Source organism: Octopus sinensis, linkage group LG14 (assembly GCF_006345805.1).
Source record: "Octopus sinensis linkage group LG14, ASM634580v1, whole genome shotgun sequence".
Classification (NCBI taxonomy): Eukaryota; Metazoa; Mollusca; class Cephalopoda; order Octopoda; family Octopodidae; genus Octopus; species Octopus sinensis.
In genome coordinates, this window is record NC_043010.1 from 14,595,610 (window position 1) to 14,622,676 (window position 27,067).

General features: G+C 40.5%; 1 protein-coding gene across 1 annotated transcript in view; it reads right to left on the reverse strand.

Annotated features, from left to right (window-relative positions):
- The window catches only part of LOC115218993 (synaptic vesicular amine transporter), a 141,632-nt gene extending 120,036 nt beyond the window's left edge, over positions 1-21,596 (reverse strand). Inside the window, exon 1 of the mRNA XM_029789030.2 lies at positions 21,410-21,596. Coding sequence (XP_029644890.1) covers positions 21,410-21,536 — 127 coding nt within the window. The 5' untranslated portion in view covers positions 21,537-21,596. The remainder of the gene's footprint in view (positions 1-21,409) is intronic.
- Between the last annotated feature and the right edge of the window lie 5,471 nt (positions 21,597-27,067).

Consider the following 27,067-nt stretch of genomic DNA (forward strand, 5'->3'; position numbering starts at 1 on the left):
TCTGGTAGAATGTGTTTATAAAACATCTTTTTCTCTTGGCTTTATTGAGAAAATTCTATGGTTTGTAAGATATTTGTTGTTTATTTTTCTTCAATTTCTGCAATTTCAACCAATCAATGACGCCCATTGAGGTTAAAAAAACATTCTGTGCCGTATGAATATGTCCCTCGTTTAAGAAACAGATTGGGTTTATTTACATCTGTGAAGAAAAACAGATACCCTTCCCCCACCCTAACCCTAACCCTAAAACAGATTGAAATGCAATAGATCGATGCTAGGGTCATAATTATGGGTGACAATTTCATATGACACCGCTAGAAAAAACTGCCGTTCAAACCGAAAAGATCCGACATTATTCGCATTATAGCCATTTTTAGGCAGAGTGAGCGATAAACTAGTTTCTGTTTGCCAAATTACGATGGATTCACTGCAAGTGAGCGATGGCAATTACTGCCTCAGTTGACAGTTTTTAACCTTCTGACAATAACAGACTTCATTTTTGAAGTTGATTGGGTTTTGTTGATTCCAGAAATGGCATTATTGCCGTTGTCACCACCATTAACCATATCTTCAGGATCTTCATGAGAAAGGAACGCGCGCGCGCACACACACACACACACAGACGTGTGGTAGCGAAGGATATCCACAGATATTCTACTGGCCTTTCACAGAAAAACACTCCAAAATAAGCAACGCAATCCTTTTTAAACAAATATTTAGTTCTTGCTAATCAATTACTGTTCCTCTCCGTTCCAAAGATGGATCTTCTTTAATGAGTGAAGAGCGATAGAATACTTCATAGATCTTATTTAGAATCAATTCAAAGAGATGTGGACCTTGTAGAAAACCTTCAGAATCTTAGTATTATCAAATATGATGGAAATGTAGAGATTGATCTGGTGATCCCATTAATTGTCAATGTGTGGAATGGTTCACCAATTTCACGAGATGGAAAATGCAATACATTTTTCAGTGGACAAGGGAACTGGCACCAAACCCAAATGTGGTAAATTTCATGCTATTTCCTTCCTTGTAATTGTTGATATTTGGAAAGAAATTGTTGAATACAGTGCTCAGGTGCACCACAACTAAAAAAAGAAATAATAAAAAGCCATCAGGTGTACTGTTGACGGATTTCAGGAAGCAAGGAAGTTTTGATAGCTAACAACTGATGCAGGTAGGTTATTCCATGCTTCAACAATTCTGAGCGTGAAAAAATGTTTTCGAAAGCCATGGATGCTGTTTTTTTGATTTTGTAAGCATGTCCGCGAATGTTTGTCATATGGAATTCAAAAAGGTGTCCAAGGTTGTTGGAAAGATGGTGGATAATCGTGAGTGTGTCAACCAAGTCAGTTGCCAGACGTCTGAGCTTCAATGTATCGATGCCCAGTGAAGTAAGACGTTCAGAGTATGGTAGATGTCTGACGGCAGGTATTAGTCTTGTTGCACGTTTCTGAACAGTTTCCTGGAGATTTATATGCTGAGCAAGATAGGGGTTGCAGACAAGTGATGCAAATTCTAAGTGTGGGCCTACCATTGTGATATACAGTTTTAAACAGATAGCTGCTTTTCAGCTGACAAAGGTCTTACTGAGTGATGCTAGGACACCCTCAGCCTTCATGACAATCTTAGAGATGTGGCTTGTCCAACGCAGATCGCTCTTTACATTAATACCCAGATCAAGTTCACTAGAAGATTTCTTGAGATTGGTGTTGCTGAGGGAGTATGTAAAGGCTAGGTTTTTCCTCCCAAAGTCCATGGTGGCGCACTTGCCCATATCAGCTTGAGTTGCCAATCAAAGATCCAATGCTGCATTGTGTGCAGGTCTGATTGCAGGAAAGACCTATAGTGCATAGGATCTGCTGTTTTTATCTCGAGGTACAGCTTGATGTCATCTGCATATTTCAAGACTAACATTCCTCAAGTTGCCAGAAAAACATATTGCAGAGTCTCAATGTAAGTTTAATCTGGTAGAAGTACCAGTGATATTTAACGTTAGATAGTTACAAGGACATAGAGCATATAGTAGCTCTTTACCAACTTTTCATTGGCCATAGGTGCAGGTTTCGGGTTCAGTCTCGCTGCGAGATGCCTTGAGAAAGTGTCTTTTGCTACAACCTTGGGCCGACCAAAGCCTTTTGAGTGGATTTGGTTGACGGAAACACCATATTCAGCACCATATTCATAGCCACTTTAACATGGCTGCCCGTTCGAGCGCATTCTGAACCCCTAGCTGGTTAACGATGCACAGCTGAATCCGATCGAATTGCGATTAGAGGAGCGAACCCCTACCATCTCCTAGCGGCGGGACCAGTAGACCAGTCCTGGTTTCGGGATATTTCTGGACACCTCGTCTACCACGCAATATATATTTCAAACGAACACACAGTCGCTGATTTTGGAACAGACGAGGTCCCGTCGGTAGAAGATGGTAGGGGTTCGCCACCTTGCATCGTTAACCAGATAGAGATGTCCTCTTGGAGTTAGAAAATCGCAGTAGAGTCCGCTCGAACGGACAAAAGTGGCTACGAATATATATATATATATATATTATATATATATATATATATATATATATATATATATATATATATGAGAGGGAGAGAACTGCTCATGGAATCTGCATCATTGTACACCAACAGCAGAAGCGAGCGGTCGTCGAAACATTTAGATGCCTTAGTGGTTTATTCAAAGGTAATTATATGCAAATTAACTTTTATTTTGCTGTATTCGAGATCTATTCGTTTCCTTTATTTACAGGTTTTTATCACATCACTAATTAATTCCTAATTAGTTGTAAAGCTCTGTAAATGAATACAGGCTACTATTAGACGAATTAAGATACTCCGTTGTAAGATTAATGTCTAATTATCGCAGGAATCGCTCCACTCTATTTTAACTTTCCATACGCAATATATTGCCTACAAGTACACTTTAGTGGTATTGCCATTACGTCAGTAAAACAGAATTTTTTGGTTTATACAACCGTGTTCGCTTTATTCCCATTGTAAATTCTGTTACGTTATATTCAATTTGAAACAGCACACGGTTGTTTATAGTAAGGTTTTGCATAAATCTAGTTCACATGCATCACCAGCTGAAGAGCTGAGCAAGCGCCGAAACAGTCAGGTGCACCAGAATTTTAACGTACTATTTTCATTATATATTCATCTTGTGTATTCATTTCACAGAGACTTTTGTCATAGCCTAAACTAATGTCTACCTCGTCGTAGAGTGTTCTCAGGGAATGAACACTTCGGCTGGGCGAAGTGTATGGCATTAAACACGCAAACACATATCATACATATATACATATATATATATACATATACATATATACACACATATATATACACATATATATATACATATATATACATACATATACACATATATACACACACACATATATACACACATATACACACACACATATATACACACACATATATACATATATTATATATACATATATATAATATATACACATATATATATATACATATAATATATATACACACATATATATATATACACATATATATAATATTAATATATATATACACATATATATATATACATATATATATACACATATATATACATATATATATAATATACATATATATATACAATATATATATATATGTATATAAATATATATACATGTGTGTATGTGTGTGTATTATGCACGTTATATATAGTTTATATGTCATGTTTCATAAAAGGGTTATGTTATCTATATGGAATTTACATATGCCTATACACTCATCCATATATCTTTATACGCACACACATACACACAGAGCTATAATATATACATATATATATACGCATGCATATGCATACACATATATATACACGCGCGCGCGCACACGTTAAAGTCCGCGCGAAAGCTTGAATGTATGCATTCAGGCATCAATATCTTTAAGATACACTTGTGTGTATATCATACCTATGTGTGTGTGTGTGCATTTACGTATGTATGTGTGTGTATGTATATATATATGTGTGTGTGTATGTGTGTATACATACATGTGTTTACGTATGTATAAGTTCGTGTAGGAACAGAGTTTGAGTGTGTGTGTGAGTGTGTGTGTGTGTGAGTGTAAGTGGTGTACATGAGTGTGTGTGCGTGAGTGTGTGTGTGTGTGTGTGTGTGTGTGTGTGTGAGTGTGTGTGTGTGTGAGTGTAAGTGGTGTACATGAGTGTGTGTGCGTGAGTGTGTGTGTGTGCGTGAGTGTTTGTGTGTATGTGTGTGTGTGTGTGTGTGTGAGTGTGATTATTTCATGCTTTCTGTCTTCGCTCGTGTTTATCCATTTATTTATCAATTTTAATTAATTTGTCTAAAAGTTAATTAAATATGAGTTTCTAATTAATTTCTAATTTTTCCATCTCCTCCAACTTTCGCACCTTCGCCCTCCCCACCCTCTCACTTTTGTTTCCCTTCTCGACTTCTGTTTTCTCTCTGTTCACTCAACACTGTTGTCTAATCAAATTATACATTCGCACACACACACACACACGGATGCACGCACGCATGCATATATGCACACATACAAATACATACATACACGCACATGCGTTTATATTCATACATATGCACATATGCACACTCACATATTCATACGCATGGGCTGATATTTATTTTTATGTATGTACGTATGTATGTATATATGTGTATGTATGCGTGTATGTATACGTGTATGTGTGTGTGTGTGCGTGTGTCTGTGTGCGTGTGCGTGTGTGTGTGTGTGTGCATGTGTGTGTGTGTGTGTGTGTGTTTGTGAACAGACCGACGCACCGATCGAGAGATACAGATTAGAAGATAGAGAAATAAACAGACTTTGGGAACAGTGAAAGACACGAGGCTGGTTGCGAACGTTGGTTCCAGTAGAGATGAGGCGAGACTTCGTAGTTACATCGAGTATGTTCTGTGTATCTGGCTTTGGAGTCAAGAAGGACAGCAGGGCATTGAGTACTAAAGTAGGGTGGGCTGGCAAAGAGACAGAGAGAGAGAGAGAGAGAATTGCTCAGCAGGGATATGGCAGTGACAGCTGAGAAGGCGCAAGCTGGCCGAAACGTTAGCACGCCAGGCGAAATGTGTAGCCGTATTTCGTCTGCTGTTACGTTCTGAGTTCAAATTCCGCCGAGGTCGACTTTGCCTTTCATCCTTTTGGGGTCGATTAAATAAGTACCAGTTACGCACTTGGGTCGATATAATCGACTTAATCCGTTTGTCTGTCTTTGCTTGTCCTCTCTGTGTTTATCCCCTTGTGGGTAGTAAAGAAATACGTATTTCGTCTGCTGTTACGTTCTGAGTTCAAATTCCGCTGAGGTCGACTTTGCCTTTCATCCTTTCGGCGTCGATTAAATAAGTACCAGTTACGCACTGGGGTCGACGTAATCGACTTGATCCGTTTGTCTGTCCTTGTTTGTCCTCTCTGTGTTTAGCCCCTTGTGGGTAATAAAGAAATAGATAAGAGGCATTTTACACACACACACACACACACACACACATACATATATGCCATACACACAATCCCTTCGGAATTCTATGACTTCGTCTCTGACACAGTTACACTGTGTGTATGTATATATTTTTTATTATTTTATTTTATCTAGTTTCAGCTCACGAGCTGTGGCCATGCTGGGGCACCGCCATATTGATATGTATGTCCTCAACAAAATATTTTGTAGTTTTTTTCCCAAATTTGTCACAAGGCCAGCATTTTCGAGGGGAGGCGGTTAGTCGATTACATGTATGGTAAGAAGTCTGCTTACCAATTACAGGATTTCAGGTTCAGTCCCACTGCGTGGCACCTTGTCGTCTCCTATAGCGTTGGCGGACCAAATCCTTACGAGTGGATTTGGTAGACAGAAACTGAAAAAGTCGTGTGTATATATGTATATGTATGTATGTATATATATATATATATATATGTGTGTGTGTGTGTGTGTGTGTGTGTGTGTGTGTGTGTGTGTGTGTGTGGTGTGTGTGTGTATATACATATATATACACACACACACACATATATATATATATACATATATATGCATATATAAACGCTTAAGTTTCTGTTTTTCAAGATTCTTGATGTGAAATCGTGTCCTGAAACAAGATATTGTTATATTTGGGGGGGGGGGGGTGTATTTTCACCAATTAAACACACGCACTATAATGCATGTGTTTAATTGGCAAAATTTGATCACCCCCATGTATAACAGTATATATATATATATTACACGTATACATAATATCTCAAAATAAACTGGAGGTGTGTTTCTCCACTGACGTCCACGACTCTTGCAAATTATAAATGTTTGTACATACATATATACATTACATACGTAAACAGTACATACACGCATTACATTACATACGTATATTATGTTATATGCATACACTCGTTACGTTATATATATATATATATATATATATATATATATATATATATATATATATATATATATATATGTATATGTACATAGATACTTCTACGCACATCTACATACAACAGTACGCTTTCGCTATTCAAGAAGAAAATACGGTTAGTAAACACGTGATGAATAAAAGTTATAAGACTTAATTCCAAACTTTCATTATTTTGATAGAAAATATTGATTGTGTGATAGCAGTGTGAACGAGATCACCCGTTTCATTGCAAAAAATATCCCCAAGGTATCTACTTTCGCATAAAACATGTTATTGTTGATGATACTATCCGCAAGGTTGAATGATCTGAAAGCCGTAGCCAGAATGTATCCCCATTTTTTAACAATAAGGAAAGCTGGCGGAACATTCCACAACAGAACTGATATAGTTCTATGACACAGCAGACAAAATCTTTCAATATTGCAGATGTCAGTTGTCCAATGGTTGTGAATGTCTCATCGAAGGTTATAGCATCTATCTACAGGATACATCTATAACTGTAGTTGCTCTGGGGCATTTGTAGAAACGGATTTACATAAAAGTCCGGAAACGCTGGGGTTTTTTTCCAAGAAAGAACAAAGCAAACTGACCCGCATCCACGAAATCCAATCGATTAAACAATCAGTGCTCTTGTAAAACATTGTAAATGATTCTCCATTATTAAATACACACAATAATGTGTATATACAGTTTTCATAAACGTATACATACGAAGAGTAATCACATACGCTCATGTACAAAACAGACGTTCACACCTAATTAGATAAGTGAAAGTTTATCCACACACACACACACGAAATGGCCACAAGTTTCCTGATTAACAAAAGAAGCATTGAAGCCCTTGGCGTTCCAAGATCCAACAGAAACTGTAGATTGTGCCATAAATCTGTGGTAAACATCACACTGCGATCAGTATTTACTTCAAAACGTCAAGATACGACTTCTCAATACGACAGGAAGTTATCGCTAATATACAGTGTTGTAAAAAAATCAGAATAAGACGGTCCTGAGTTAAATTAGGGAATACCCCTGGTATTGATTTTCTCTGATAGTTCCTCGTACCCTATGTTGTCTGGTATCCTTTGCATGTCTATTTATTTTCCAAAACTTAAAACCTTTTTTTTTCTATTTTTTCACCTCCTCCACCTGGTTTTCTGAAAGTAGCACACACACGTGCCACCCTATTGTGTTCGTTTATGCTTCTGTATGAACCATTCTTGCCGTCTTCCAACCTGTTACCTTCCAAATTAGTTGCTCATTGTCATTGTCCGTCAGAATACAAACGTAATTTACTCCACGGGGAGGGGGAGTTCTTTGTAATTGTTGTGAATGCATTTCTTTTTGGATTGTGTAGGAGGGAAATGGGTGCGTTCGGTGTCTGTAGGGAGGGGTAGGTCTCAGGGGGCATGGGTGGGGTGGGTAAGGTTTGGGGTTCCACATTACAATGTTCTTTTTTTCCCTCTTTCCCTTTTTCCTTCTGTAATTTTCCATTCTGTAATTTCCCATGGCTGTGTCCCTAACAAATTGCTTGTCTTGTTTAGCCACAGATGAACCTTGATTCAGTAGATTTATGAAAACCGTCATTAACTCAGCTACAGTCGTTTTCAGACTGAAATGTCACTTACGGAATATTTGACTGCTAAATCTAGCAGATCGATCAGCTGCATAAAGACAGATTCTTGGTCATATCATTAATAGTTATAGACTTGGCTATTATCTTTGTGACTGTCTCTCGCTTTTGTGTGCATTATATACATTTTATGTGCCATATATATATATATATATATATATATATATAAATAAATACACACGCACACACACACACAGACATACACACGCACGCACAAACACACACACACACATGGATAAGTGTATGAATGTAAGTACATGTGTGTGTGTGTTGTGGTGCGTGCACATGTGTGGACGTGTATATACACATAGACACATACACCGGGAGGGCGGCTTTGCTATGAGTTACTTCATAGAGAAATTCAGACCATAAACTTCACAGCAGGTTATTACTGTTATACATATTAATATTACTGTTCTTATAAATTAAATGTCTGCTACATTTATAAATCAAAGCAAATGGAAAACAGTGACAAAAATAAAAAAAATATTCTAGACATTTTTTACTTTCACTTTGTATTTTTTTGTCCTTCATTTGTCAGTAAAATACGCGAGATTGACTTCCAAGAACCATTTAATGTCAAGAAAATACCCAGGATCAGTAAATATCAATACAGACTCTCTCTCTCTCTCTCTCTCTCTCTCACACACACATACGTGCGATATATACCTAAGATTAAAGGGGATTTAGAAATCCGAGCGGTTTCCACAGTCAGCATTCCTGAGAACACTGGTTAATGAATACATAGAAAATGGTCAGTTAGAAATGGTCAAAACATTTCTATACAAACTGAAATTCTAGAGAGAACTTGTTAGTTGTGGAGTATGATAGAGTCAGTTCAAGAATAGAATTGATGGTATTACATTTATTCATTAATTACGATCGTTTCAATACATACATTTGTGTATGTCTGTGTGTATTCCCTTTCAACAAACTTTAGAGACTTTGAAACAACTTGTTAGTGCAAGTGCAGCCAGTTTGCATACTGGGCATCATTAGGATTTAGAAGTCATCAGGAGAGAATACTCACAGTTTCGGGACCCTTGGTGACTTTACTGCGCACCGGTCCCCTCACTGAAGCGAAACCCTACTTACTTGTTCGACTATCAGTATTCGATCTCAAATCCTTTTCAAGATCATCACCTCTCTAGCCGGGATATTCCTGTTTAGCCATATCCAATGGTTGGATCTCAACTGTTGCCTGGATTCCTTTCAAAATGGCGTTTGCTTGCTGATGCTTGACACCAATCTATAGCAGCCACTGTTTCAGTTTGGTTCCAATAAAACCCTTCCATTCAATTACTACAGGAAGTGTATTGCACTCCAACCTGTATCTACACAGTCTACTAGTTCCGTCTGATAATGCTCATCTTTCTTAATCTGGGCTGCATCTGTACTATCTTCGTATTGGACAGTTAATTCAACAAGGTGTATTATCTTACTTTCCTCACACTATCTTGTCATATCCGGCTTCTTCTTTGTTAGTGTTGGAAAGAGGCGTTCACATGCTTCAAAATCTGCTGCTGCCACCTCTCATATTCCATCTCAGTTATCCTCATTAACAAATTTCTCCTTTCGTTTTGGGTAACCATCTTGACATTGACAAACGTGATAAACTGTTTACTACCATCCTTCTGCGGCTTCTTTCCACTATTGATAATTTCCGTCTGCTTCTTACCGACATTGTAGAGTATTTTAAGGACCTCATTGTATCTCCCTCCATGTATACATTTCCAACGCCATCGAGCAGTTAGAATGCGCTTTAGCGTGCCAACTTTTCCTCATCTACACCTGTCGTCATTCGATAGTTTCCATTTCAGCAGTTGAGGGATGTGATGTTGGTAAATGACAATACATCATAGGTGGATCGAAGGGGGAAGGGGAACTGTGAGGTGTTCCACTTGCAAATATCATCCCGCCACACTTTATTCTCAATAACTTCTTCCCACTTGATTATCTGGACTTGCTGAGGGCACTGAATCGAATGCAGTTCTCTTTTCGGGTTGTGTTACACAGCCATGAACTGCGGCTCTGCACTCCCTCTGTGTCATCGATGAAAATGGTTTAAACGGAACCAATACCTTTCCAATTGCTTTGAATTGCACTCGGCTCCAATGATGCTGTTATGTCATCAGTTTCTTTCTTTGTGCACTGTTTTCCTGCAGTTTTTACACCTGACGGATTGTCCTGTATTTCTACAGTTTCAGACAACCTCAGTACCATGACTGTTTGCATCTTTCCAGCTTCGCAGATCTTAGCAATTGAGTTGATAGGCAGTTGACGAGACATTTTTCGATATGGCGCTGAACTGTTAATCGTTTGAGGTAAACCGAACCATTTGTGATGCAAATACTGCATTTTCACTTCATGGTCTCCACTGTCGATAATTCTACTTCGTATATTCTCAGGAGCCAAGCAAGATGGAGCTAGAGACCAAAATGCAAACACCAAATCTTGTATTTCTCTGGTAGTTTTTGACTTATCAATTGCTTTTCACCCATCCTCAGTTTGTGCCATGATCTCAATGCCTCTTCTCTTATCAGACAAGATGGTGTAGCATCGTTCTAAACTTTTTACAGGTTTCGACTTAACCTTTGGTATGGTTTGTCCTGATATTTTGAAATTCATTTGCTTCTGTCAACCTTAGACAAATGTCGAACTGCGTGAATTCTTTGCTTTAATACCCAATCGTAGAATAGTATGTGGTCGCTAGACATGTTAAAGATAACAGTCAAATCTTTATATAATCGCATCCAAGGATTTAAAAAAAAGAACATATCGGATAATGTAGACGAAATGTTTACGGCTGGATTTCCTGTGATCCTGGTTCTATTTTTTTTTTACAACAGAGCTGACCTGGGGGCAAAACAACAACAGCAACAATCTTTGCCAATTTGAAATGAAACTAGAGAATGGACGAATCATCAAAACGAAATATTTTAAAGTTTCCTTAAAGGATTCTTTAAAATTATTACAGTTTGTTGCGATTGAAAATTAAATGTTGATGATGTTGATGTCATCACAAATAAAACCTTTTCAGATTCATTAACAACAGCATTTCACTACTGTTTTTTTCCCCTTTTTTTTCTTGACAAATGAAGGAAGGTTGCGATGGTGACATGCAAATATCATTTATTTACTTCCGGTTGTTTTGTTTCAGATGTTAAATTATAATTATCGGATTGTACGAAGACAAATTTCAGAAAATATTTTCAATAACAACATAAAAACCTCAAGGTTAATTTTCTGCAAAATGGAAAAAAATGAAGAATTGAAATGGAATAAAGAACGAATTGAAAGGTATCTCTTGATGGAGTAAACAAATTAGAAAATAAAGATCCTAATGTTGATACTTTCAAAAAGATTAAATTAAATTTTAGTAACATCAATAATCTTGTGACTGCTTCTTACAAGTCAGCAACAATGAGGAACACCATCGCTTGGACAACCTTCTCGACCTTAAACTTAGATTTTCTTTTTCGTTTCCTTCTCTCTTCCTCTTTCTCTTCATTTTAAAATTCATTATTAAAATGCGGTTCATAATTTGTTACGCGGAATTCCGAAGCCCGGTTTTGAGTCTAACAATTTTGGGGGCGAGAGAGAGAGAAACCACTTACATGGAAAGATCGGGAAAGTTTGGAAAATCCGAGAGGGCCACTATGAACAGCAGTGGCCCCAAGACAGTGCCCCGTGTAACACCACTTGCTATTTGCGTTTCCTTGGAGGTGGCCCCATTGACCGCTACTGCCTTACGTCTATCCTTTAGAAAGTTGTGCAGTCATTCTCCAAATTTTCCGCATATGCCGAGATGGCGCAATTTGTGACACATCATACCATGGTCAACTTTATCAAAGACTTTTGCAAAGTCGAGATATATCACATCCACGCTTGAGTTATTCAGCAGCTGTTTTAACACCAAGACGCAGTGTTGCAGGAGCAGTGTCAGACAGCTTCTACCTGGACGAAATCCATGCTGGGTGTCAGTCAGCAAGTCATTTTCTTCAAGGAACGTGATTAGTTTCTTGCAGACTATTCGTTCCATGATTTTACTGATGCGTGAGGTCAGAAAGATAGGCCTATAATTTTTAGCATCTGCTCTGCTTTATCCCTTATGGATAGGGCATATTATCCCTTCCTTCAGTTTGTTATATATATATATATAATATATATATATATATATATATATATATAGAGAGAGAGAGAGAGAGAGAGAGATACACTTTGTGCCGTATGAGTTTCCGCTCCAGCTGTTTCCATATTTGAAGAACGAATGTTCAAGATGAGAGACTTCTCTCTATTCCTTACCATTTATTCGCCGTTTCCATTTTATGTCGGTTGATCAACAGTAGCAAGAGGTTACCAACTGCAGTGTAGGGTCAGCGGTGCATTGTAACCAGACACCCGAATCTCAAGTGGCTCAATCCCTCTAGATGTGAACAGCCCTGCTCTTAATGTTTCCTGAGTGGGAAAGTACTTTTGTTTCGGAGAAAAGAGTTGGAATCTGGACTGTTACTATCCTGGAGAAACTGATCACAACATAAGTAAAGTTTTCCTTACGTCACAACATGCCGTCTGTGTTAAAGGGGAGGGGCATGCCAGCTCAACATCACACAAACTGTTGCAGGCTGGAAAGAGTAATTTGCAATAAGTACAATGCCCTATGCAGTGCTCTATTGTCTCTGAACAGATTAACCAGAGTTAAGTACCGGTTCTATGTATGAAACCTTGTTATTTGTTACAGTTGCTAACCTTTTATCCGAAATGTTTCAGATCGTGTTTCGACTTCCGGAATGATTGTATATTTACATCTATAAAATGAGACAGCTTCGGCTCGAGACGTTTGGAACGTTTGGGATCCTAGTCTAAACGTGTTGTCTATTTACATTTCATAATACAGCATCTCTATAATCGCTCAAAGTAATTTTATATAACTTTGCTGCCGCTCGCTTAGTTTCGCACTACGTGTAAATATTTTGCTTTTCCTCTAAACAAACCCATTTAATCTACTTTCACTTTGTCAGCCACGCAAAACAGCGACACGTCTCTCGCGTTTTTACACTTTCGTTTTATGCCAACCTACAATAACCCTCTTTTAATCCTAAACTACAACCCACCACCATTTTTTTGCGTCAGATAGCCACCCTTGCTAGCTATGGAGATGACACAAAGGTCTCTCAGACAATAAAAAACCCTGGAAATATTGCACATCTGCAACGGGAGTTGGACGCAATATACAAGTGGACTGAGGACAACAACATGCAGTTTAATGCAGGAAAATTCCAGGCCCTACGCTACCAACATACAAAGCTAAAACGAATTGCAGACAGGATACACTGGCCCAGGTTGAATTGAAATCCCTGAATCAGAACCAGTGCCTGACCTGGGCATTGACATGAGCAATGATGCATCTTTCCAAGTGTATTTTACCAATTTGGCAATAAAATCTTCTGAACTTTCAAAACAAGAAAAAAGGAGACATCGATGATCCTTTGGAGGACATACGTTCTCAGCTGCTTAGACTATTGCTCCCAACTATGATCACCACACAATAAAAAATCCATGGTGGAATTCGAAGCAATCCAACGAAGCTACACTAAGAAAATCGTCTCGATACAACATATCAGCTACTGGGAAAGACTGGAAGAATTAAAACTCTTCTCCCTGAAACGAAGGCAGGAGAGATATGCAGTGATATACATCTGGAAAATCCTAGTAGGCCTTGTACCAAACTTTGGCATTGAAAGCTACTCAAACTGCAGAACGGGGCGCCACTGCATAGTGCCAAAGATCCCAGCACCGCCATCAAAATACAGGACCAGATACTGCAACAGCTTGGGCTTCAAGGACCCACAGTTCTTTAATATCTTTCAAAAATGCCTGGGAGACCTGGATGGTGTGGATGTAAGTGTCTTTAAAACAAAACTGAATCGCTTCCTGTTACGGATTCCAGACGAGCCTACCTCACGGCAGGAAACACAGATGAGGGCAGTAGCATCAAACTCCCTCATTGACCAAATGCCACATATTAGAGAAGGTTCCAAATAATAGTGTAGCTCAGTCAGTGGTGGTGCTCCAGCATGACCGTAGCTAAAAAAATATCTATATATATATATATAATGTCTTTGGTCTCAGTTCAAGCCGAACTTTGCTGTAAGATAAAGTTTCTGACTGCAACCATCTCATATTGTAAAGAAATGCTGATCTTCGATATTGAAATTAAGACAATAAAGTATCAAAGAAGAAAAATGCTAGCATGGCAGATTAGTCGTAACATTGAGTTCTTCCACTGACTGTAGAGTAAAAATACTCTGAATTTTGATTCTGAAGCTAATATTTTGAAGTGAATTTCAATATTTTCGCTCCTTAAAATGAAAAGCAGCGATATAATAAATATGCCGTGGGTGATAAAGAAAAACATAAAAAGAAGTTGGCCAAATGACACACTCAAATGATGAGTGCTCTTATATGGACTCATCTAATCAATGACTGTAGCACTGATCGATTCTGTCGACCGATCCGTGATAGAGCTGTGACAAAATACACTTGCTTGTTGGAAGCTCTATTGACTAATGGCTGTCAACTATTGGATGTTCACTATAGAGTGAGGTTGCTGAAGTAGTTGGAGCGAGGCTGTGTATAGTTGTCAATTGTGCCTGGTTGTTGAAGTGGTTTTCTTTTTTGTTCCTTCTCGAGCCATTCCGGACTCATAAGGGCCGGTCTCCCGGTTTCTTGGCGTATAGGTTCCCCAGCTGGACAGGACGCCGGTCCGTCGCAGGTGAGCTGCAAGATGCAGGAGGAAAGAGTGAGAGAAAGTTGTGGCGAAAGAGTCAGCAGAAGTCTCGCCATTACTTTCTGCCGGAACCGCGTGGAGCTTAGGTGTTTTCGCTCATAAACACACGCATCGCCCGGTCTGAGATTCGAACCCGCGATCCCTCGACCGCGAGTCCGTTGCTCTAACCACTAGGCCATGTGCCTCCACTGAAGTAGTTTAGGGTGGTGATAAGAGCGCAGCCATATGAGTCGCTGTTCAGTGGTTGTTGAGCCCCAGATCAATTTTGATCGAACAGACCTTACGGCCACAAGCACAGCAGCCTTGACCATAGGTCAAACAATATGTATCTAGAATTACATAATAATTTGTATCTTAAAAAAAAAACCTGTGACGTTGGCGGCGGAAGTTTTTATGGTTGTGATACAAATATAATGTAATGGAGCAACACCAGCTCTTTCTTCTTCTTCTTCTTCTTCTTCTTCACAGTAAAAAAAACTGATTCTGCTCTGTGAATATTTTTGTGGCTCCATTTGTTAGATCCTCGCTGTTTCTTAAGTCAATTAGTTAAACAAAGAGGTATTACAATGGACAAGCGTTTCTAGAATATCTCTTCATCTGCCTTGTTCAGAAAGGACCTGGACAATGGGGACGTTTTAGATCATTCCAGGCCCATCACTCTGTTAAACGCAGAAGTGAAGATTTTGGCCAAGGATTTAGCAAAAAGGTTGGCGCGTGTCGCGAATGCTATTGTCGGGTGGCACAGATATGTGCCATCCCAGGCAGAACCATTCAGGATAATTTCCATCTTATTCGCTATACCATAGAGAGGTTGTTGATAACACTGGCAAAGGTGGGGCATTGGTGCATTTAGACCAATCTAAAGCTTTTGATAGGGTCGACCACCGATACCTGGCGACTGTGCTTGTGCGGTTTGGACTGGGCCTTGGCTTCCTCAGGCGGTTCATTGCTCTGTATCACATCATTGACTCGATAGTTCGGGTGAACTGTTTCCTTTCGAAACCGTTCTGCATCAGACGCTCGGTTCCTCAAGGATGTCCGCTCTCACCACTTTTGTATGTTTTAGCTCTTCAGCCCCTACTGCGAAAGTTGAGTGATATCCCGAGAGAACCAGGTTTAGAAGAGTTTGTTTCGACTCACGCGGGCGATATCACTATCAGCGGTACCACAGTAGCACGCCTACGTGTAGTGGGTAAGGCTATAGAGGTTTGCGAGACGGTGGCAGGAGCAAGGATCAACTGGTTAAAGTCCAGTTGATCTTTGCAGCTCGGCGTTGTTGGGCGCTGGACGGAGGGACCGGTTAAATTGCTGGGAGTCTGGTTTAGACCAGGCCTCCAGATAGAGAAGAACTGAACGGAGGTTTCGAGCAGGGTTGCTACAATAGTCAAGACCTGGTCTTGGCGGTGGCTATCCCTATAAAAATTGACCCACCGGAATTTTTAACAAATGAAGGTAAGAATTGTTTTCTCACTTTTGTTGCAATAGCGAAAGAGGCAGTATGGAAGACTAGGATAAAAGGGAATAGGACGGGTAACTTTATCTCCGGCCACGAGTTAAGATCGTTTTTCACTTTTCACTTGAAAAGGAAAGTGTGGCTGGAGAAGAGATGCCCGTCGGAGAGTGTATTAAAAAAAAGATGGAAGCATGTTGCACGAGCGCTGTGCGTGCAAGGAACCATGTGAATAGGCTATAGAAGAAAAAACAAGAGATGAAAGAAGTACCAGCGCTAGATCGGGGCTAATGGGGTCAGAGCGTGGCCTGGTCATCGCTAAATTCGTATTGTGTATTTCATTCGATTCGTATATATTTTATATAATTTATATATTCCTATTTACTCCCTTTTACTCTTTTACTTGTTTCAGTCATTTGACTGACCCCAATCAGTTGTTTTGTCCTATTCTTTGTGTAGCCCCCTGTGGATAATAAAGAAATTGGTATTTCGTCTGTCCTTATGTTCAGAGTTCAAATTCCGCCGAGGTCGACTTTGCCTTTCATCCTTTCGGGGTTGATAAATTAAGTACCATTTGCGTACTGGAGTCAATCTAATCGACTAGCCACCTGCCACAAAATTTCGGGACTCGTGCCTAGAGTAGAACAGAATCATTAGCACGCCGGACAAAAGGCTTAGCGGAATTTCGTCCGTCTTTAGGTTCTGAGTTCAAATTCTACCGGGGTCGACTTTGCCTTTCGTCCTTAGGGGGCCGATAAGTACCAGTTAAAGACTGGGGTCGATGTAATCGACTTACCCCCTCCACCGAAATTACTGGTCTCGTGCCAAAATTTGAAATCAATATTTGTAGCATGGAGGTATGTCACCAGACAAGGCAAATAGTTAGGGTTGTCTTATAACTCCAGGTTGGTCCTAAACGGTCATTCTTATGAACAAAAGCCTTCCAGCCATGACTATCTAGTATGTTTCTCTAACTACACTTAGGATACTATCAGACAAATATGTTCTTTTCAAAGATAGTAGATTGTCCTTTGAAGATTTGGCTGCTATTTCAAACAGGTCATCTCCACATAGGAAGTCTGTGCATATGAAGACAGAACAAGCGGGTGGAGGGAGGGAGAGAGAGAGAGAGAGAGAGAGAGAGAGAGAGAGGAGAGAGAGAGAGAGAGAGAGAGAGAAGAGAGAGAGAGAGAGAGAGAGAGAGAGAGATAAAGGTCAAGAAAGAAAGAGAGAAGGAGGAAACGAGGGAGTGAAAAAGCTGTGCTTCTGTCATTATAAATTTATATATACACGAGCACACAAATATGTGTATTATTATTGTATATTTTTTGCATATTTGTGACATATTTCTGTAGATTGCGATGGAAATACGGAAATATCAAAGTAGAAGCGAGGGTTGGGAGAGAGAGAGAGAGAGAGAAAAGGAAAATTTTCTGACAGATTCCAGATAGATTGCTAGAGAGATATCCGTGTCTGTCTGTCCTTCTATCGATCTGTCTATTTGGAATCTGTCAACATATTTTCTTTAGCTTCTCCCATCCACCCTCTCCGCAATTCTCTTATATTTCATTATTTCCACCCACATTTCTATACGTGCTGCACAAATATGTATGCATAAGTGATAGGAACAGCGCTAAGTTACCCCCCCCCCTCTCACGCACTGTCTATATATACACACATACATACAGATACATACACACATATTTGTGTGCGCATATGTGTGTGTGTGTGTGTGTGTGTGTGTGTGTGTACACGCAACTCATTCATTTCACTGCACGAACTTCTCCCGATCCATATGCAAATTCCACAAAGCGTTGTGCGGTGAATGAACACGTCCATGATGTCACGTGACCGGATATGCATACTTCGGTCATGTTACAAGTCAAATGCCATCAGTGATTTTTGTGAAGATATTTCGGATTGAAGCACGAACTACAATGGGCGATTGAGATATTGTGCTCGCCTGGAAATATATCTTGTTCTCTCTTCTTACTTAATCTGTCAATATGTTTGTCTCATTCTCATTCCGTTTGGCCTTCTCTTCGTCCGTCCGTTTCTCTCCCCCTCTCTTTACAAGCGACCGTCACAGTAATGCGACGATGATAGCAGATGTAGTGATGTTAAGTAGGTGTTGGTGCTTGCAGCATTGTGCCAACTTAGATATTTCTGTAGACCTACGACAGTGGATATATAATAGTCAGATTAAGAGAGGAGGGGAGTTGAGCCCATATGGTGTAAAGGAGCGAAAAGAGAAGATTAATCCATGTTCACGGCGAAGGCGGGAGTCCGGATGGCCCCTGTGCAAATTACAGTCGCGTATTTCCTTCCTCTTGTAAAGAAGGCTATTCCTTCACCCATTTGTTATTTACCATTCAATATTTCCTCTATCTCTTCCTGCGGCGCGTGTTCTATTCTATTTTCATTCGAAAATGTTCTGAATATCACCGTTCTGCTTTCCATTTTTCTTTTTTCCACCTCTGGCAGGGTCATTTTTATATTTGACCCTTTTTATCATGCCATAATATTTTGCTATCTTCTCATTCCACTCCATCCTCTTCGGCTTCAGCACACGTGAGTCTCTAGCATCTCGACCTCCAGTAGCGTCTGCGTAACTCTTCTTTTCTGCCATTATTCACTTCCACCCAAAGATGGTGGCATCGCACAAAAAAATTCCGCTTAGTATTCTTCAAAAAACAACAAAAACCGAGTCCGCTAGAGATAGCAGTGGTTCACTCCAGCTTACAATATATAGAAAATAAATGACAACCAGACACTGATCTTGCAAGAAGCAAATTAGCTAGTAAGAAAATCTCTATAAAAGATTAAAGCAGAAACTATACTGAGATGTAATGTTTATCGCCACTTCAACATGTTGTTTGTTCCTTCTCGAGCCATGCCTGGCTCATAAGGGCCGGTTTCCCGGTTTCCTTGGCGTGTAGGTTCCCCACCTGGACGGGACGCCGGTCCGTCGCAGGTGAGCTGCAAGATGCAGGAGGAAAGAGTGAGAGAAAGTTGTGGCGAAAGAGTCAGCAGAAGTTTCGCCATTACCTTCTGCCGGAGCCGCGTGGAGCTTAGGTGTTTCGCTCATAAACACACATATCACCCGGTCTGAAATTCGAAACCGCGAGTCTGCTGCTCTAACCACTAGGCCATGTGCCTCCACAGGAACCGACGTTACTACCATTTTAATACACACACGCACACACACACACACACACACGCACAGTGATTCCTTTAGTATTTTAATTTCAAATGTATGTGTGTGTTTATCAATGTATATGTATATATACATAAACACTCACACACACATACATACATACACCCACATACACCCGCAGTCTCTCTTTACAAACACATACATACAGGCATGGAGAGGGTCTACCACCTAGAATCGACCCTTGTGACAAGCTTCCATCATAGTTTTTGTCTACCAAAAGATAAAGGTTCGACCTGACTCTTTAGGAGAAAACACTTGCTAAAATGTAAAGTATAATAGCCATCACAATATGGCTAACCACAAAGGGTGGGTGTTACTGTAGCTTTTAGCCCCAGGAGATCATCGTCTCCAGCTGGCTTTAGGCACACTATCTGTGCCCTTATGGTATTTGCAAAGGGAGGCCATCCCTTTCTCGTAAGCCTAAGTGATACGCACGGACTGCAGTTTCGAGGTTGTTGCCTCTTGTCAACGGGCAGTAATCACCGTATTACGATGAAAGGGAAAGCCTGTATGCAAATATCACCGTGACCACCGTGACCGACAAGGCTATCAGATGTTGTTACACATCGCTAGTCACAATGCGCTTCGCATTGTTTTAGCCTTCAAATGATGCCACCCCGCTGGCTAAGCGAGCAGGCCAACAGAAGAAAGAGTGAGAGAAAGTTGTGGCGAAAGAGTACAGCAGGGATCGCCACCACCCCCTGCCGGAGCCTCGTGGAGCTTTAGGTGTTTTCGCTCAATAAACACTCACAACGCCCGGTCTGGAAATCGAAACCGCGATCCTACGACCGCGAGTCGTAGGATCCCCTTAACCACACGTTCATGTATAAACCCGTTCATTATAGTGTTCCGTCCCTTAACTGGGGTACAGCACTAAAATATATATTTATTTCTAGGAGGATTGAACCAGAAGAAGTTTTGGGTCCTGGTGATTGACGGGCGCAGAGAATACAGTGTTTGCCAAAACATGTCATTCTCCAAGCTCTCTCAACGAGTTGAACTCAACCTTCAACACACACACACACACACACACACACACACACACACACACACACACACACACACACACACACACACACACACTCATTTAACTTAAAGAGATGGACTCGAGCGTCCAAGCAAGCGACACTTTAACACAGTTTCAAAAAGTTATGCAACCGCTTTAAGCAGTCGATCAATCTGCTAGAAATGACAGTGAAATCTCTTTCAAGTCACACTTTCCCGTCTTAAATAAGGTAGTATCACAGTAAATGTAATCCTACACACCTCTAAAAGGTAATGAGGTCATAAGTGGAATGTCTTTGATTAAAAGGTCTTCTCGATAGGGGCTGACCAAGGGTTAAACAGCTTCCATAACGACACACCTTGTTTTCTACTGCTTTACACACAAAGACAGCGATTATGGGAAAATACGACCGACTTATTGGTTCCTTACCAAATACTTTATACAGACTAGTCTAGCTACTATAAGGGTGTTAATTGTTCATCTTATTACGACTTTCAACATTTTGTTGTTTGTTCCTTCTCGAGCCATGTCTGGCTCATAAGGGCCGGTTTCCCTGTTTCCTTGGCGTATAGGTTCCCCACCTGGACGGGACGCCAGTCCATCGCAGGTGAGCTGCAAGCTGCAGGAGGAAACTGTGAGAGAAAGTTGTGGCGAAAGATTCAGCAGAAGTTTGCCATTACCTTCTGTCGGAGCCGCGTGGAGCTTAGGTGTTTTCGCTCAGAAACACACACATGGTTGGTCTGAGATTCGAACCCGCGATCCCTCGACCGTGAGTCCGCTGCTCTAACCACTAGGCCATGTGCCTCCACACTTTCAGCATTCACCGAACTCTTCATAAAAAGAGATATAAAAGGAAGTATCTCAAGCGTGTGGTACTTACCTACTGTTGTCAACAGCATGTTGTCTAGGAAAAGGGCGATGAAGACGATGAAAAGTACTAACTGACGAGAATTGCGACATCTTGAAAACAAGTCAATAATATAGTTCCGTCCAAAAGATTCTGTCATTGTGCTGACGGCAGCGTTCTTGGTTTCAACTCAAATTGACGAGGCCAAACTCATTCGACGCTTCCTAAAACGAGAAATAGATAAAAAAAAAAACAATATAGTAATTGGTGAATTTAGTCTGATGTTCTTTCCTCTCCTATGTCTAGTATGTATCACAGCTTGTTAGAGGGTTACTGTGAGGCTGTCCTCGCATAAAACACGTTCAGCCTCACTAGAGAATTCGTCTTAAAAGTCAGTAGGAAGAAAGATGCAAACAGGAATCTTAGAGTTGAGATTGATGACGAATGTCTTCACCAATTCTTTAGTTAACGATTAAGATAATCTGGATGAAACGATGAGGTGTATGTGAAGTGCAATGGTTGAAACAGAAGTCGTACCCCCGGAGTTTTTGAAAATTTAATACCACTTCATAATGCTCTGAAACACACACACAATCATATTCACATACATAAATCTATCTGCAAGTATACGTAAATATGTACATATCATATATATGTACAGTGCATATGCATATTACACACACCCATACACATACACACGTACACACACGCGCGCATCTTGGTCTTGGGTTGTAGCCTCTGTAGGCTGAAGAGTTTGCCACAAGTCCTGAAGCTGGTCTCAATGCTGGTTTCGTCGCCGTTACAGAAGGCATCCGACAGCGTGACTGAGAACAGCATACTGAACAGTGAAGGTGCGAGTACAAAACCCTGCTTGAGTCAGTGAATGAGAACGCGTCGGAAGAATCTCTATTGTCCAGTGCTCGTACAAGCATGAGGTCGGGGAACTGTCGCACCATGGTGATAAATTTATCCCATAATCCTCCAAAGTCCCTCATGACCGACGGTCTCAAAGGCCTTGGTTAGATCTACGCTCCCCCTGAAGTTGGCGGCAGAGATCATGTCAACTGTCCCACGACCCTCTCTGAAGATATACTGACTCTCTGATAGGTGTCTGTCTTGCATGTGGTGAGTGAGATGGTTAAGGACTCTTGAGAGTATCTTGCCAGCAATGGCAAAGAGAGAAATTCCTCGATGGTTGTCACATGACTGCCTGTTTCCCTTTCTCTTGTAGAGATGGACAGTAGAAGCGTCCTTGAACTCTTGAGGAAAATCTTTCAGTTGCCACATGATCTGGATGAGATTGGTGAGCTTCTGTGCCAAGATTGGTCCCCCTGCCTTGTATAGTCCAGCAGGGTTTGAGTCAGATCCTGGTGTCTTGGCATTCATGAGACGTTTGATTGCTTCCTGAACCTTTGCTTCTATTGGAGGATATGCAGATGCCATCTTGGTGCATGCAAACGACATTCTGTTCGCAGACGACTGCGCACTTAACGCCGCCACAGAAGCCCAGTTGCAGTGGAGTATGAACTGCTTTCCTACAGCCTACAATAACTTTTGCCTCACAATCAGTACTCAGAAGACAGAGGTCACGTACCAACCTGCCCCACAGAAGCTCCACCAGCTTTCATTGTCGAAGGGGAAACACTGAAGGTTGTAAAGTTCACATACCTCGGCAGCAAACTCTCCAGATCATTGAAGATGAGGTCGACACACGCATCGAGAAGGGGAGCTCAGCATTCGAGCGGATACGTGAATCAGTGTGGAAGAAGAAAGTCACCAAATTGAAGGTGTACCAACCAGTTGTACTACCTATGCTACCGTACGTCTGTGAGGAATGGGCGGTTTATGAACGCTATACCAAAAGCTAATTCGCTTTCACATAAACTGCCCGAGAGAGATGTTGAAAATCATCTGGCAAGACAAAAAAACTTTAAAGTGACGGCTGTTTGGAACGCTTTAAGCCTTACAATAACGACTATCCGGACCGATTTAGACGTTTTATTTTTTAACCATGGGAGGAGCCTTTTCGGTAAAAAAAAAAAACAAAACGAAATTCTAAATATTTTCAGAGAAAAATGTGAACAATTCTAGGGAGGTTTCGCTGTTGTTTCTAGCACCCCCCCTCTTTTCACTCTCATATGTTTTTCAATATTTTTCTCCCATTAAACATATTTTATGGAATGATGATGCCGAAGTAACACACGCGTAGTCCATTGATGGAATATAAGCAACAAAATAAAATGTAATCTAAATTTTTGCTCCCCTCCTCAGCCAAGCGAAGGTGTATGTGTGTAAGAAAAAGCATTTTCTAACTGAAAAGTATGCTATTAAAATGAATTATCGTTTACAGAGCACTGTTTTATAAACACTGTGGATAAATGCCAGCAATGACCTTCTCAGGTTCTTCAATATTTTAAATTTTAATTTCTAAGCAGAAGCAATCACTCACTTTTCCTTCTGAAAATATTAATTTTTTTTTTTTTACTGAAAATGTTTATCCCATGGTTTTGAAGTGCAAAACACTTGGCCAAAATAGTAATGCCCTTTTATTTATATGATTTTTCCAATTCATGTTTATTTCATTCATTGTTTGCAATGTTCTCTCTCTCACATACACTGCAAAGCTTACAGATGGGCTGCTGAATTGAAATCTCTATATTGCTTTGAGGGGCAAGTTAAACTTGACAAACTGCTTCTCCGTCTGTTTTTGGACTACCGTGATGTTTGCTTAAAAAAAGAGCTTATGACTGTGATAAAATAACGAAAACAGAATTTTCTAAGCAAGTGACCACTATTATACAAAGAAATTATTAGACGTAAAATATTACACAAAAGCCTCTTCACTTGTTTCGAGTGCTCTCCATTAATTTGTAGTGCTACACACGCACTCACGCACACACGTATATATCATATATTTATGCGCGCGCGCGCGCGTGTGTGTGTACACTCATACACATATATAATATATGCGTGTCTGTCCCTATATATGTGTGTGTGTGTGTTTGTGTGTATGTGTGTGCGTGCATGAGTGCGTGCGCTCGTGTGTGTAGTACTACAAATTAATAGAGAGCACTCGAGACAAACGTTAAGAGGCTTTTGTGTCCTGTTTAGATGCTGAACTGGGACATATGTTCATGTAAACGAGACCTGATTCACCGAGTTCCCACCACCCCTTTACTACTCATGATACTAATAAATCTCACAAGACCAGACACTAGCAACAAGAAAATCTGATGAAGTTATTGATGAGAGTATTTGCCAAGTAAAGAGAGTCGTATTTGCTAATCAAACAGAGTGAATTGTGTTCTGGCTGATTGGCCGGAAGTGATCAGTAGCGAGAGTTCTATCACCTCGTCCCTCACATATTTGCTCTGGTGAATTAATGGAGAAGGGAAAACGTGTCACACCCAACAGACAAATAGAACTGACAGAATCGAAGATAATGTTTAGTCGAAGCCGCCATTCAGTTTGGCTTCATTAGGTCCAGGTTGAAAGATATTCCAACCGTAGTTGTCTGCTCTTTTTATAACGGTCTATTGTATTGAAGACTATATTATCTAATGTGTTAAGGTGGCGGGCTGGCAGAAACGTTAGCACGCCGGGCGAAATGCTTAGCGGTATTTCGTCTGCCATTACGTTCTGAGTTCAAATTCCGCCGAGGTTGACTTTGCCTTTCATCCTTACGGGGTCGATAAATTAAGTACCAGTTACGCACTGGGGTCGATCTAATCGACTTAATACCTATGTCTGTCCTTGTTAGTCCCCTCTATGTTTAGCCCCTTGTGGGTAATAAAGAAATAGGTATTTCGTCTGTCGTTACGTTTTGAGTTCAAATTCCGCCGAGGTCGACTTTGCCTTTCATCTTTTCGGGGTCGATAAATAAAGTACCAGTTTCGCACTGGGGTCGATGTAATCGACTTAATCCCTTTGTCTGTCCTTGTTTGTCCCCTCTATGTTTAGCCCCTTGTGGGTAGTAAAGAAATATATATTATCTAATGTGTCCCCTTTATGGATCCTAGCGGCAGGTATTTAAAGGGAAAATTCGACAAGTCAGTCAGTCACCGGCTGATACTCGCTGACGATACATCGAAGAGGCCAAGGAACAGAAGAAAGAAGACACGCACCCAACACCAGAGCTGAAGACACCTCCGAAAGGGGGGGGGGCACGTCAAAACGGTAGAGGATTAGGAGCCGAAACCGGACGTGGTTCCTCCTGATGATGTCTTGAGCTAACTGGATCCTATAAAGGAGCTGTGTGTAATTCCTCCATCATCGCAAAGATGGATTGTTTGGCGGTAGTTGTAGTGGTGACGGTTGTTGCAGTAGCTCTGTATTTCACGGTTGAAATATGATTTTGTTTTGTATTTCCTGCTGTTTGTTTACATTCATTAATATTTTTTTTTTACCTTTTTATGTTTCGTGGTTGTTTTCCTATTTTATCTTTGTTTTGCTTTGTAATATTTCTTAGAGGCGTATCCCAGGGAAGACGAGACCATTTTGGCCTTTTGATAAGACTGTAGAATAACATGGCCCAGTGGTTAGGGCAGCGGACTCGCGGTCATAGGATCGCGGTTTCGATTCTCAGACCGGGCGTTGTGAGTGTTTATTGAGCGAAAACACCTGAGGCTCCGGCAGGGGATGGTGGTGATCCCTGCTGTACTCTTTCACCACAACTTCCTCTCACTCTTATTTCCTGTTTCTGTTGTACCTGTATTTCAAAGGGCCGGCCTTGTCACTCTCTGTGTCACGCTGAATATCCCCGAGAACTATGTTAAGGGTACACGTGTCTGTGGAGTGCTCAGCCACTTACACGTTAATTTCACGAGCAGGCTGCTCCGTTGATTCGGATCAACCGGAACCCTCATCGTCGTAACCGACGGAGTGCTTCCTACTAGAAGAACATAAAAATATTTTTTTAAAAGTTATTAACTTTGTTGCTTCATCCCAGAAAGGAGCAGATATCCCCAAATGTTCCATAAAGGTCCTGTGTGAGATAAATTCCAAAATGAAAACTTCTTCCTTCAGAAGCAAAACTTTTACAGCGAAACTTAAGTGCATCTAAACGAAGACAGCAGCAAATAATAATAACAGCTGTTTCTTACACTGGAACATTATATCAACCCTAATATATGATGGGTACTTTTTCTATCGACGTCGAGAGGATAAAATAAGTTGATTCTGAGTGATTTGGACTCAGTACGTAAAAAATTGGAACAAATACCACAAGGCATTTTCCCGACTGACACCCTAACGATTCTGCCACTCCACCCTTAATGATAATAATGATAATAGTAGTAGCAGCAGCAGCAGCAGCAGTAGTAGTTTTGATACAAATCGTGTAAGTTGAGCACACTTTTGTATGGGGCAGAAGCATGAAACCATTCAAATGTGCTGTTTGTGCAATACCTGCAACATAAAATGGCAAGATATCAAATGTCAACATTTTAGAAAAATGTGATATCGCTAGTTTCAAAAGCATGCTGCTGAGAATTCAGTGCAGATGCGTAGAACACGTTGTTCGAATGTAAGACGATCGCATTCCGAAAATTCTTTTCTGTGGCCAACAAGTAGAAGGATGATGCGGTAAAGAATGACCCGTTCTTGGGTATAACGAAAAGTTGAAGCAATCGCTAAAATCTCTACCCCTTAATTTGACATCTTGGGAAAGCTCATTGCCAAGATCGATCTGCA